The 13,722-nt window shown below is 47.1% G+C and overlaps 1 protein-coding gene across 5 annotated transcripts in view; it reads left to right on the top strand.

Moving 5' to 3' along the window:
* The window catches only part of TRMT2A (tRNA methyltransferase 2 homolog A), a 43,316-nt gene extending 34,841 nt beyond the window's left edge, over positions 1–8,475 (top strand). For 4 of the 5 annotated variants that reach the window (XM_033955421.1, XM_033955417.1, XM_033955420.1 and 1 more), the window contains exons 8-12: positions 939–1,061; positions 4,453–4,534; positions 4,863–4,979; positions 6,204–6,300; positions 7,406–8,475. In XM_033955421.1, coding sequence (XP_033811312.1) covers positions 939–1,061; positions 4,453–4,534; positions 4,863–4,979; positions 6,204–6,300; positions 7,406–7,622 — 636 coding nt within the window. In that variant the 3' untranslated portion in view covers positions 7,623–8,475. The remainder of the gene's footprint in view (positions 1–938; positions 1,062–4,452; positions 4,535–4,862; positions 4,980–6,203; positions 6,301–7,405) is intronic. The other variant, XM_033955419.1, reaches the window with a different exon arrangement.
* Positions 8,476–13,722: the final 5,247 nt, after the last annotated feature.

Below are 13,722 nucleotides of genomic sequence, written 5' to 3'. Positions count from 1 at the left end.
AACCAACTTGGCGAGGATGAAGTGCATAGAGGATGGGATCTGGGGAGTTGAGTATATTGGGGTTCCCCCCTTTCCTTTGTCTTCCATCCTTTCATTGCGTGAACCAATCTCTGCTCATGGACTGCCAAGCAGGGCGACAACTACTCATGATGTCAGTGCACACACTCTCTTATTGGTAATTTGCATATCATTAGCTTGCTGTAAGGGTTCCTAAACCAGGATAGCCACACTGAATATTCTTGAGGGAGATTTGTATACACCTCCTCCACTACATGCCATAAATATTCAGTGTGGCTGTCCTGAAATCCTGACTGGCCTGGGGATCCCCCAGGACAAGTTTGGAATGTTTTTCCTCCTTAATTAGAGTACAGTCTTTTTATGAAGAATTTTGTAAACTCAAGACAGAATTATTCCAGAAATGTTTAAGTTGAATTTCATGGAATTTTGATCTTAGATTTGAGTTTTTATAATGGCTATATTGTAATGTATTTGAATTTATCTTCTGATTGTTAACTGTTTTGGACTGTAATTGGTGACATGGTATATAAAATCTAGGTTAGATTAGAACCACTAGTATATTGCATTGGGAGTAAAACTATGTTTTAGCACCTTCAGTAGCTCGCTGTGCACTGGAGCTTAGTGTGGGGGTTCTAATGCACTGCAAATATATGTAATAAACCTTGGGGGGTTTTTGTGGATATACTAAAAATTAGCACTGTTTTGCGAACCTGAAGGGTCAAAGATCAGACTCCCTTTGCTACTGTGGTTTTACTGTGTGCAAGATTGTGGTTCCTGGCTTGCTTGGAATGCTCACTGGCTAACTAGCCTTTTTCCAGGAAGAGAGGCTGAAATTTTGTGCTTTGAGGTCAGAAGCATTCTACTGTATTAATTACTGTAATTCGGGGAAGATATGGAATCAACATGTTGGAATTCTTCAGGTTAATACAGCAGCAGCAGAGGTCCTGTATGCAGCCATTGGAGCCTGGGCTCAGCTGAATGAGGACAGCATAGTGCTTGATGTGTGCTGTGGAACTGGAACCATTGGGATTTCACTAGCAAAGGTGAGCAATCTCATGGGTATTGGTTGTTACCTAATCACCTTTGCACTCTTGTGGAAGTAGCAATAGGATATGCATACAGGAAACATTTTTGATCTTTACTGTCAAATTGGTATAATGTAATATGTAAACCAGGGTTCTAAGTTTTGTTCTTTGAGGACTAAAAAAGCTTAGCTCTGGTTCTCAGGTTAATTTTGGAACCTCTTATACAAATTAACCTGCTGTTAGAAGTGATGTCAGAGGGAGAGCCAAGGCCGGCGTTGATATCAGGTTGGAGATGCTGATCGCGCTGGCAAAGAATTTAAGAAATACCAGGGGGGGGACAGAGAAGGAGTGGGGGGACAAAAAAGAGGGTGGTGCATCACCATCCCAGTCGCCTCCTACCCTCGCTATGTCACTGCCACCACCCACCACAGGCATTTTCAGTCGAAACTCAAATCCTGATTTTGAGTCAGTTTTGGTGCCGAATCCAAAACCGAAATTCAGTCAGTCTCTACTGGATGGGCCACGATGATCTTTATTTGCTAAAATTGAATCAATTTATTAGATGATACAAAAAGACAAAACACGATTTGTGTTTCAGCCAGAGGCCTGCAGCAGGAGTCTATGACGTAGAATAAATTAATGATCTTCCAAAATGATCTGGTCACTATTGCAAAATGGTGGGGTTCAAACTATTTCCAATAACAAATGAGACTCTGTAAAGGTATTTGGTTGCAGATAATGTTTCAGGAGATAATGTATACATACACATTAAAAAGTATATGCTCCATAAGCTTTTCAAGGAAATATTACTCTGGTTTCTTTTAAAAGACCTCTACCAGACTTGAATATTCAGTTGATGTAGGTCTATATCTATAAGAACATAAGAATTGCCATACTGGGACAGACCAAAGATCCTTCAAGTCCAGTATCCTGTTTCCAACAGTGGCCAACCCATGTCCCAAGTACCTAGCTAGATCCCAAATAGTAAAACAGATTTTATGCTGCTTGTCCTAGGAATAAGCAGTGGATTTCCCCAAGCCATCTCTATAATGGCCTATGGACTTCTCTTTTAGGAAATTATCCAAACCGTTTTTAAATCCTGCTAAGCTATGTGCAACTACTTATACCCAATGAACCAGATCTACCCCCAGCTTTGAGTAAACTCACTGCCTGTCTAACCACAACTCAGGAATGGGCAAACAGCAACAAGCTTTCTGAACCCAAGCAAAACGGAGATTCTTTGGGTTTCTAACACAAGTGGACAAATACCTGACTTCAAAATACCTTTGGAAAGTATGAATTCCCCCTAAACTCAAAGGTAAGGAATCTTGGGATACTGCTAGACTTGTCACTCACTCTGATCCTGCAAGTTCAAAAAACCTTTAAAAATTGCCTCGCTTACCTTCGGCTCCTACAAAATCTCTCCATATTGAAAAGATGTGTCTGATAATAGTGGTCCACGCAACAATAACATCACAACTAGACTACTGTAATGCCCTGTACGCCGGTCTAAACCAAGAAGAATTTGCATCAGCTGCAACTAATTCAGAATGCTGCAGCATGACCACATCACACCCTTCCTGCAAGACCTACACTGGCTACCAGTACCTTAATGGGCTAAATTTAAAACACTGTTTGATTTTGAAGCTCTTTAGACAAAAAGGGCTCTTCAGGGATTCAAGACAAGGTTGGACAAGTTCCTACTTGAACAGAACTTATGTAAGTAAGGCTAGTCTCAAATAGGGCACTGGTCTTTGACCTAAGGGCCGCCGCGTGAGCAGACTGCTGGGCATGATGGACTAATGGTCTGACCTAGCAGCGGCAAATCTTATGTTCTAATACTTAAAAAAAAAAACCAAGTTAGCCCTTTACACACCTTTGAGACTTCCGAGGATCTCTCAAGGAGCATCACTATCTGTATCCTCATCAAAAGAAATTGTATGATGTGATACCTGCTAGCGAACCTTCTCAGGAATTTATTCTCAGGGAGGTGGCTACAACAAACTCGAGAATATCTCAAATTGAGGAAGCGAGTGAAAAAGCATGTCTCTTTTCCCAAGCCTTTAATACATAGGATGACTAACTAGCTTAGATCTTGTTTAACCATTTAAACAACTTGCCTTGAGTTTAGCCACCTATCTGTTATCCCAATGGATTCTGTACAACCTTTATTGTCCCTATCTAATTTCTGCACTTTGGCCCCTTGGCTATATGATAAGTTCTGTTGTAGAAAAGAATCAGTGTCATATCTATGTTATTTGAATGTTCTAATGCAGTGGTCTCAGATTCATGGCCTGTGGGGGCCACATGTGGCCCGCCAGGTACTATTTTGAGGCCCTCGGTATGTTTATCATAATCACAAAAGTAAAGTAAAACAGTTTCTTGATCATATGTCTCTTTAGCTATAAATTACAATATTATTATTAAGACTTAGCCAAAAGGAAAGATTTATAAACTATAAAGAGTTTTTTACCTCTGCAAAATTGTCATTTCTTTAATAAGATATTAACTATTTTTTCTGAGGCCCTCCAAGTACCTACAAATCCAAAATGTGGCCCTGCAAAGGGTTTGAGTTTGAGACTACTGTTCTAATGTGTGCCTATTAGGCATTTCATAAGTATTACTCTGACATTGTATTATATCTCTGCTATTTGAATTTCAGTGCTGTTAAATAAGTATATTTTTGATAACTTTTGCATGGTAGTCCTTTTAAGTTTTGATTTGCTGATTTTGAGTTTACTTCATTCAGTGTATTTATGTTTATATTTGATCATTTTACTGTTATGCTGCTAACAAAATTCTAAGTTTTATGCTGGAAAAGCGGAGACTTAGAGGAGACATGATAGAAACTTTCAAGATCCTGAAAGGCATAGATAAGGTAGACAGGGACAGATTCTTCAGACTGTGGGGAACAACAAGTACAAGGGGGCACTCGGAGAAACTGAAAGGGGACAGGTTTAGAACCAATGCCAGGAAGTTCTTCTTCACCCAGAGAGTGGTTGACATGTGGAATGCACTCCCGGAGGTTGTGATAGGGCAGAACACACTACAAGGATTCAAAGAAGGTTTGGATAAATTCCTGAAGGATAAAGGGATTGAGGGGTACGGATAGAAGTAGTGATAGGTTATAGGATGAGGCAGGGACCACTTGACAGGTCATGGACCTGATGGGCCGCCGCGAGTGCGGACCTCTGGGCGCGATGGACCTCTGATCTGACCCAATGGAGGCAACTTCTTAAAGGCAGTTAATAAATCCCAATAAAACAAAATGTTTTAAGTAATATGCAGAGCAAAAGCATAAGTAAGCATGTTTTTATGTTCTTTAAAGTAACAAAATCCAAAAAATAGCAGTGCTAACTGGTCTAAAGTCTTTTTTTTTGTTTGTTTGTTTTATTTTCCATTTCTGTAGAGAGTGAAGAAAGTAATTGGAATTGAGTTGTGTCAGGAAGCTGTGGAGGATGCCAAGGCGAATGCACAGATGAACGGTTGGTGTGAGCAGAGCCTCTGTTGCAGTAACAGGCTGGGTTTCTGTTGGAAGGGGAATATGCACAGTGGATGGGTTAGAGCAGTGGATGGGTTGGAGCGAACCAGCTGGAAGTCTCTGTGACTTGGCACTTCTGCTTGCATGTGGTATTCTTGGCATTCTTTAATGAAATTTATTTAGCAAATACAAGATTTTGTCAAAGAAATGAAAAGTCAGAAAGATATAGCTGAAGCTAGAGAGGACAGATTGTTCTTGTATCATTTTAGCCAAGGAAGAAATATTTTTAAATGGCAGTGGTAGAATTTTGTGTTGAACACTTCTCCAATTTTTGGCAGATTTGGATAACGTTGAGTTCCGATGTGGAAAGGCAGAAGACCTTTTTCCTACACTGATTAATCTATATGCATCGCAGAATGTGGTTGCTATTGTGGATCCTCCTCGTGCAGGCCTGCGTAAGTATTTAATTTTCTGGTTTTCTCAGCTGCAAGAGAAGGGCACTGAGTTTGAAATCAGGTCAATTCTTGGGGTTTAAATCCAGTAGCCACTGATTCTGTATGTGACCCCTATCAAAAGTCTCTCTCATCCCTTTTTCCCTGTTTATTTTTTGAGATATATAGAAGGATCGAGGTATTATGCCTGGGTTGGTTTTATTTTTCATTTTATTTCTCTACTTCTGTCTTTATACTCAAGCCATTAAAAATAAAAATGTATCAGCCATGGTCTGTAAAGCTTACGTGAAAACACAGTCATGAATCACCTTTATACCTTTTTATTATCCTGTCTGATATTTTAAGCAGGATGTCATGTGAAATATAGTCAGTTCTGGTGCATGTGTGTAACTTTTACTGTGACAGCCTGTTTCACAAAGAAGGAAGGGGGAGAATGGCACACTATGTAATAATTTTGGTTGAGAAGGGATTTGGCTACCGTTTGAAGCAAGGGTCATCTTCAAATTCGCCTGCCTCTGCTTCAAAACCCTATCTGGCTCAGCCCCGATATACCTGTCACGCCACTTTGTCTTCCCAGGATCTAACCGTACACGCAATGTCCACCTGTTTGCCTATCACTCCCCAAAAGGATGCATCTACAAAAGATTCTTGGACAAAACCCTCTTTTTCCAAGCTGGCAAATGGAATGACTGCTTGACCACCCTCATCTCTCTTGCCCCAACTTATCTATCCTTCAGGAAATCTCTCAAATCATACCTCTTTGATAAATTCCTCTAACTCCCGCCCTCCCAACCAAACTACTAATCTCAACCTCGCCTCCCTCCCTACCCTTCCTCCCCCTCTTCCCCGGTTATTGTTCCTTTCCCCTTTCTGCACCCTCCCTTGCAACAGTTATTGGATTATTTTGTAACGGCCACTGGTTTATACCATACACTGGATAACTAATTCTCTGTACCTTCATTGCATAAATACAGTTCTTATCTCCTGTAAACTATTCTGAACTGTTTTCTGATACTCTGTAACTTCTCCTGTAAACCGCTCTGAACTGTTTTGTGGTATTGCGGTATACAAAAATAAAGTTATTATTATTGATGCCACACTACAATATATATTCTGCTGTCTCCTGGCCCACTTGTAGAGGAGATTGTTTCCTTTGGTCATCAACAGTGTGAGATGAATAACTGATAAAACGACCATATCCCTTCTCATCTTGTTGTTTGAATATAGATTCCAAAGTGATCCTTGCCATCAGAAGGGCAGAACATCTGCAGAAGGTTCTCTATGTGTCCTGCAATCCACGTGCTGCCATGAATAACTTCGTAGAGTAAGTACTGACATACTCTTCTTCAAATGACTAAGTGCCGAGCTCCATGTCTGGGAGCACCTTGGCTGACCATAAAAAATTAGGCATCTTTATTCTGATATATGCAGTAGACTCTCAGTTATCCGGCACCCATGGGGATTGTTAGATGCTGGATAAATGTAGTTTCCGGTTGCTTGAGAGTTACAATTAAAAATAGTTTTGTCTCCCTTCCTACCTCACTTTTCTGGTTTGAGTCATTCTCTCTTCCTCTCTCTGTCATCCCCCACCCCCACTTGTAGATTCAGCATCTGTTCCTCCCATCCCACACTCCTTTTTGGTATGGGTCACTTTCTCTCCATCCCCCACATGGGTTCAGCATCCATCCATCTCCCTTCACCTGCCCTTCACCCTGAAGATCCAACATCCATGTCCCTTTCTCCCCCCCACACTCACTTTTGGCCCACCTCCCCCCACCAGGTCTGCCCTCCCTCTCTGCATGCGAGTAGAGCCGTTATCTGAAGCAGCAGCCCATCAGCAGAGGCTGCACAGTGAATAGATTGCTTGCGGCCAGCCCAGCAGGGCCTGTCCTCTGCCGTGTTGGAAGGAAAGGCCCTGCCAGGGCTGGCTGCAAGCAGCCTCTGCTGCTTTGGGGGCTGGAGGGAGGATGATTTTTTTGGGTTTTTTTGCCGGTTGGTTGAGTACCAATTAACTGGGATTCTACTGTACTTTACAGTCCTCTGAGGGCAATCATTAATGCAGTCAGTTTACTGATTTTGGATTAAAACTATGGAGTTGGTGTTAAATAGGCTGCAGAGATGTATAGGAGAGTAGGTAATCCTTATCAGCTCATATCTCCTATTTCTTTTTCCAAAAGAATCGGTTTTAGGTAAAAAGGTTTTGTGAATACACCATTTTCTTGAATATCACTGGTGTTTGTGTGCAGAGAGCACCAGAGAAGTAATGGGATTCTACCATTTACCTTTGCTGATAAACAGTGCTGCTTCATATAGACAGGATTACTGTGAGATTATGTACCAGGAGCTCACCAATTTCTAGACTGAAATATAGGGGGTATAGATATGACCCGTAAAACAAAAACAAAACTATTTTTCTTACTCTGTTTTAGTCTTTGCCGGGCCCCATCCAATCGAGTGAAAGGAATACCGTTCCGACCTATCAGAACCATGGCTGTGGATCTGTTTCCTCAGACTATGCACTATGAACTGATTGTTCTTTTTGAGAGGGTGGACTATTCTAACGAAGTACCTTTGAACCCACAACACATACCAGCTGGGACAGCTGAAACCGAAACATCAGAGTGTGATAGTAGGGTAGCCTGCTAAAAATTCTAAATCAAATAAACAGAAAACCCCAAACTCCTGAACATGGCTTAGAGTTGGTCTCTGGGCATGTCAAGCACCACTGAAGACATGGTTTCCTCTTGGATGTTGAAATATTCCTGATCTAATCATTGTCCACCTTCTGAAATCTTGGATTATGTGTTATCAGACTGCTTTTCATTGCCTTTAATATAAAAGAAAAAAAACCTACAATTATTAATTTGTGCAAGTTATATTGCAATCCTGTTTGTATTTTAAGTGCTTCAAGGCTATGGAGATAAAGATGCAGTTTTGTAATGTGTGCTTATAGGGCCTGATTCTATATAGGATGCCGATATCAGTGGCTGCCAGTTCCGTGTCAGTTGCACATCGGCGTCCTATTCAGAATTGTGTCTACACTCGTGGACAGACATCTTAAATGTAGGCCAGTATTTTGCAGGCCTATATTTAAGGCATCTGTCTCGTGTCTACGGAGATGCATACTGATGCTTAAACCTGCCCCAGGCCACTTCCGTGTGACACCACACCAAGCCCCGCCTTGGGCGTGCTTAAGTGTGGGTACGCATCTCGACGCGCTACAGCGGCCTACAAGGTAGGCATCCTGCCTCGGACACTTTTTTTTTTTTAACGTGCGTCCCGATTGCTAGATGGCGGTAGGAACACACATTTTGAGAATCGGGCTGATAATGTCAAGTGCAAATGTACAACTGTGCTTATCTAACATGTAGCACATTTTTATTTTTGACAGTAGTTGAGTCATTTTTGTTTTTCAGTTGAATTATTTGTTTGTAGTAAGCAACTGCATTTGTGTTCTGAACCAAGACAGGCACCTTCAAATAAAATCCTGTCAGCTGAAGTTTCTTCCTGCTGTAGTTATTTTTATTGTGATTTGTTTTAACCCGGGATTACCAAAAGACATTCTCTGAAGATCTAGAAATCTTCTATCTGCTCTTTTCAGTTGAGAGATAAGCATGCGTGTGTTTTCTTACACAGATAATTTCAAGCTAGACTTAGCACCTGCTGTTATTTAACCATGTTAGGCCAATCAGTAGTACTTTGTCTTGCCATGATCATCAAATGAGATGATTCTTTTTCTTTTGACCGTTTTAGAGTATTCTGATTTATAAACGGGGAAAAATTTAGGTAGTACTGGAGTGGTTGACCAAAGTGCAATGCTGCTTGCACAACTGTGATCTGCAGGGTGGCGTTTAGGTGTTAGAAAATGTTTTCTTCTTTAGCACTCTCCAGACCAGTAGAGGTTAATCTTTACAAATGGGGTATATATCCAATCATGACCAACAGGTGGAGACTGAAAACAAAACTGTGGGACAGTATATAATATACTCCCTTCTCTATTTACATCAGTCTTCTTCCAGTCTCCAGCAGGTGTTGAGTGATCTGTACCCATCTCCCTTGGTAGGGCTATTGGAATTTGTTTAGGGGGTTTATAGTCCCAGTTTTTGGCCGGACGGAGCTTAGGCGGGCCCTGTTTGGGGGTTCGTCCGACCTCGGGGGTGTCAAACCCGGCGGGTCTCGAGCGGGGTCCCTCCCCCCACTTCTTCCACCTCCCCACATTTTTCTAGAGGAGCCTCAGCAGTAAGCCTTTCCCCCTAAATCAAGCAAGGCATATTGCTTCGAGAGCCTGTGGAGTCTGTTCTGTAAAAAAAAAAAAATCCTGAGGTAGTGCTGGTCTGGAGGGTTGTTTCCCTTTAAGAAAACTGTATTTTACTGTATTTTTTCATCTAACCGGCACTTTTTTATAGCTAGATCGCGTATGGAGCAATGAGCACTTCTAAAGGGAAAAAGTGCTCATTGTGCTCCAGGCGCGAGGCACTCGCGGCCGGCCTGTGCAAGCGGTGTTCAGGCCGGTGCAGTGGAGGAGCTCCGTCGGCAGTGGCTGCAGGCGCCCAGAGCTCCCTGCCGATGGTGCCTCGCGAGTCGGCTGGGAGCAGTGGGGAAGCCCGGTCTTCCCCAACCGCCCACGGAGGGATTCCCTGAGCCGCCGACAGTCGGGTTGTTGGGGATTCCCTCTCAGCTGATGTTTTGACAGCTGATGCCGACTTGCCTGTTTTAGCGGCTGGGACTGTTCAGGCTTCTCAGCCGCTACAGGCTATGGAGGGAGCATTTTTGGCGGGAAAGTCGCCATCTTCTCAGTCTGGCCCCTCCATTTTGTCTTCCACCTCAGGTGACCTTCCCCCTGTATTGGAAAAACAGGGGCAGGTTTCTGCTGGGTCCCCTGCTGTGGCAGGGAGTCCCTTGGGACCCTCGGGGGGTTTTTCCCCTGATTTCTTTTTTTCTTTGTGCAGAGCCTATTTTCAGGCGGCTGGGGGTCCCGGATGCGCTCAGGGGGTTTCGGGGAGTGGGGTTTCCTCAGCGCTTCCTGCGGCTTTGCCTCTCTCGTCTGTTGTGGCGTCCCCTCCTCCTCCTCCCTTGTCCAAGTGTCCGCGGGTGTCGTGGGACGAGGATTTATGGTCGGAGGAGCGTGTCGGTCTGGATGAGGACCTGGACCCTTCTGAGGATTTCCAGGACCCTCTCGAGGGGACGGCCGCTGGCGGCGGGTTGTTGGGTTTCCCGTCTTCCGGCGAAGAGGCGTCCGTGGTGCGCCTTTTTCAGAGAGATGAGCTACTGGACCTGATTCAACAGGTTTCTTCGGTGTTGCGTTTTGAGGATGCGCCGCCGGAGACTCCGCGCGGGGGATCCGTACCGTTTCCTGCTCTTTTCCCATGCATCAGGATATTCGGGATATTATACTGGAACAGTGGAAAACGCCGGAGGCGCCGTTTCGTTTGGCGCGCGTCATGGCTCATTTGTATCCCATTTCAGAGGAGGATCGGGCTACTTTAGCATTGCCAGTCGTAGACGCGGTGGTCTCGGCGATTTCTAAGCGGCATACCGTGCCTGTTGAGGGCGGTTCTGCCTTGCGGGACTCTGAGGAGCGCAAGTTGGAGAACATTCTTAAGCAAAATTTTCAGGTCTCTGCCTTTGGGGTCCAGGCGGCTATTTGGGGGGGGCTGGTCGCTCGCGCCGTGTTTCGGTGGGCTGAGCGTGTCCTGGATCGGGAGTCTGATGACTAGTCTTTGCTGGATCAGGAGGTGGCGAAGATTGAGATGGCTGCCTCGTTCATCTCAGATGCTCTTTATGACTTGGGGCGGATCTCGGCTAAGTCTATGGCCTTTGGCGTGGCCGCGCGGCGTATTTTGTGGCTGCGCGCTTGGTCGGCGGATGCTGCGTCCAAAGCTAAGCTTACTAAATTTCCCTTCCGGGGGTCTTTTTTGTTTGGGGAGGAATTGGATAAGTTGATTCAGACTCTGACGGACTCAAAGGTGCCCCGTCTGCCTGAGGACCGTGCCCGCCCTGCGTCTCGGGGTGGCGCTGCCCGGGGGCGTTTGCGGGAGTTTCGCAAGTATCGCCCTGGGCGTGGGGCTGCTTCTTTCCTGGCTCCAGGGTTTTCCCGGGGTCGGTTCTTCCAGCGCATGCAGCCCTTTCGGGTGGCCCGTCGGGGGGCAGGGAATCCCTCCGCCGGTTCCCCCGCTTCCCGTCCTGCACAATGACTCCTTGCCGGCGCCCCCTTTGGTTCCCCAAATGGGCCGAGATCACGTCCGATCAGTGGGTCCTGGAGGTGGTGCGGGATGGTTATGCCCTGGAGTTCGCCCGCTCTCTGCTGGACCTTTTCCTAGCCTCTCCATGTCAGACTCCTTGGAAGATGCAGGCTTTTCGCCAGACCCTTCAGCGCTTGCTAGATCTCAAGGCAGTTGTTCCAGTGCCCCCTCCGGAGTGGGGCACCGGCAGGTACTCCATTTACTTTGTGGTGCCCAAGAAGGAGGGGACCTTTCGGCCCATCCTGGATTTGAAAGGGGTCAACAGGGCTCTCAAGATTCCCTCTTTTCGCATGGAAACTCTGCGGTCGGTCATTCTGGCGGTTCAGCCGGGGGAGTTTCTCACTTCTCTCGATCTGACGGAGGCCTACTTGCATGTCCCATTCGGGCCTCTAATCAGCGCTTCCTTCGCTTTGCGATCTTGGGTCGGCACTATCAGTTCTGTGCGCTTCCCTTTGGTCTGGCCACGGCTCCCCGGACGTTCACCAAGGTGATGGTGGTCGTCGCGGCAGCGTTGCGGTCGGAGGGCATTCTGGTACACCCCTACCTGGACGACTGGTTGATTCGGGCAAAGTTGTTGCAGGAGAGCTCCCGGGTTACGGCTCGGATGGTGGAGTTTCTCTGGTCGCTGGGCTGGGTGGTCAACCTTTCCAAGAGTCGATTGGTACCGGCTCAGCGTCTGGAGTACCTTGGGGTTCTGTTGGACACCTCCTTGGGGAAGGTCTTCCTTCCAGAGGCCCGGGTGAGCAAATTGCAATCTCAGATTCGCCTGCTTTTGGCGTCCCGGTGTCCTCGGGTGCGAGATTTCCTCCAAGTCTTGGAGTCGATGGCGGTGTCCCTGGACGTGGTGAGGTGGGCGCGGGCCCACATGCGTCCTCTTCAGTATGCTCTGCTCCGGAGGTGGTCACCCCAGAGGCACGGTTTGGATGTTCCTGTCCCCCTGCGAGGCATGGCGCGCTGCAGTCTGCGTTGGTGGCTCCGGACCCCTCACCTGGTTCAGGGGGTGGGTCTGGATCTCCCGCAGTGGACGGTGCTCCTTACGGATGCGAGTCTCCTCGGTTGGGGGGCTCAGTGTTTGGGTCACTCAGCTCAGGGCACCTGGTCCACGGAGGAGACCTCCTGGTCGATCAACGTGTTGGAGACCAGAGCGGTCCGTCTGGCGCTGTTAGCTTTCCGCTCCCTTTTGTTGGGCAAGTCGGTCAGAGTCCTGTTGGACAATGCCACGGCGGTGGCTTATGTCAATCGTCAGGGGGGCACCAAGAGCACTCAGGTGGCGCAGGAGGCGGCTCGGCTCATGGTTTGGGCGGAGTCCCATCTTCTGGACCTCTCGGCCTCTCACATAGCCGGGGTAGAAAATGTTCAGGCGGACTTCCTCAGTCGTCACTTCCTGGATCCAGGAGAGTGGTGTCTCGGCGCCGTGGCGTTTCAGTTGATAGTGCAGGCTTGGGGGCAGCCCCTGATGGACCTGATGGCCATGAGTGGCAACGCCAAAGTGCCCCGCTTCTTCAGTCGTCGCAGGGACAGTCTGGCCGAGGGTCTGGATGCTCTGGTCCAACCGTGGCCAACGGAGGGGCTGTTGTATGTGTTCCCTCCTTGGCCATTAGTGGGCAGAGTACTTCTTCGCATTGTTCACCATCCGGGTCTGGTGGTTCTGGTGGCTCTGGATTGGCCTCGACGTCCGTGGTATGCGGATCTGGTGAGGCATCTGGTGGCGGATCCTCTTCCTCCGCCTCTCTTGGACGATCTTCTGACGCAGGGTCCCATTCCCATGTTCGACCCGTCTCCCTTCTGTCTTACGGCTTGGCTCTTGAAAGGGGTCGCCTTAGTAAGAAGGGATATTCAGATAAGGTGATCTCTACACTCTTGGGGTCCCGGAGGCTTTCTACCTCTCGGGCTTATGTGCGGGTTTGGCGTCTCTTTGAGGAGTGGTGCCGGGCGCGGGGAGTGGTCTCTTTTCGCGCTTCCCTGCCTAACATTCTGGAGTTCTTGCAGGATGGCCTGGATAGAGACCTGGCTTGGTCTTCTCTCCGGGTTCAACTTGCGGCCCTGTCGACTTTTCGAGGGTTGGTGACAGGTCAGCGTTTGTCGGCCATTCCTGATGTGATTCGCTTTTTGCGGGCGGCCAAGTTGCTCAGGCCTCCCCTACGGCCCTCTGTTCCCTCTTGGGATCTCAGTCTGGTTCTCTCTGTTTTGGTGCGCCCGCCTTTCGAGCCGTTGGATGGCTGTTCTTTGAAGGACCTTACTCTGAAGGCGGTCTTTTTGGTGGCCATTACTTCCGCTAGGCGTGTTTCTGAGCTACAGGCTTTCTCTTGTAGGGCTCCCTTCTTGGAGTTTTCTAGGGAGCGGATTGTCTTGCGGCCTGTTCCTTCCTTTCTGCCGAAAGTAGTTTCTCCTTTTCATGTCAATCAATCGGTGGTCCTCCCGGTCTTGGGTAGTCGGGAGGGCTCTTCTGAGCAACGGCAGCTGCGCAAGTTGGATGTCGGTCGGGTCCTCCGCTCTTATGTGCA

The sequence above is a fragment of the Geotrypetes seraphini genome, chromosome 8 (assembly GCF_902459505.1).
Source record: "Geotrypetes seraphini chromosome 8, aGeoSer1.1, whole genome shotgun sequence".
Taxonomy (NCBI): Eukaryota; Metazoa; Chordata; class Amphibia; order Gymnophiona; family Dermophiidae; genus Geotrypetes; species Geotrypetes seraphini.
This window is presented reverse-complemented; position numbering and strand designations above follow the sequence as displayed.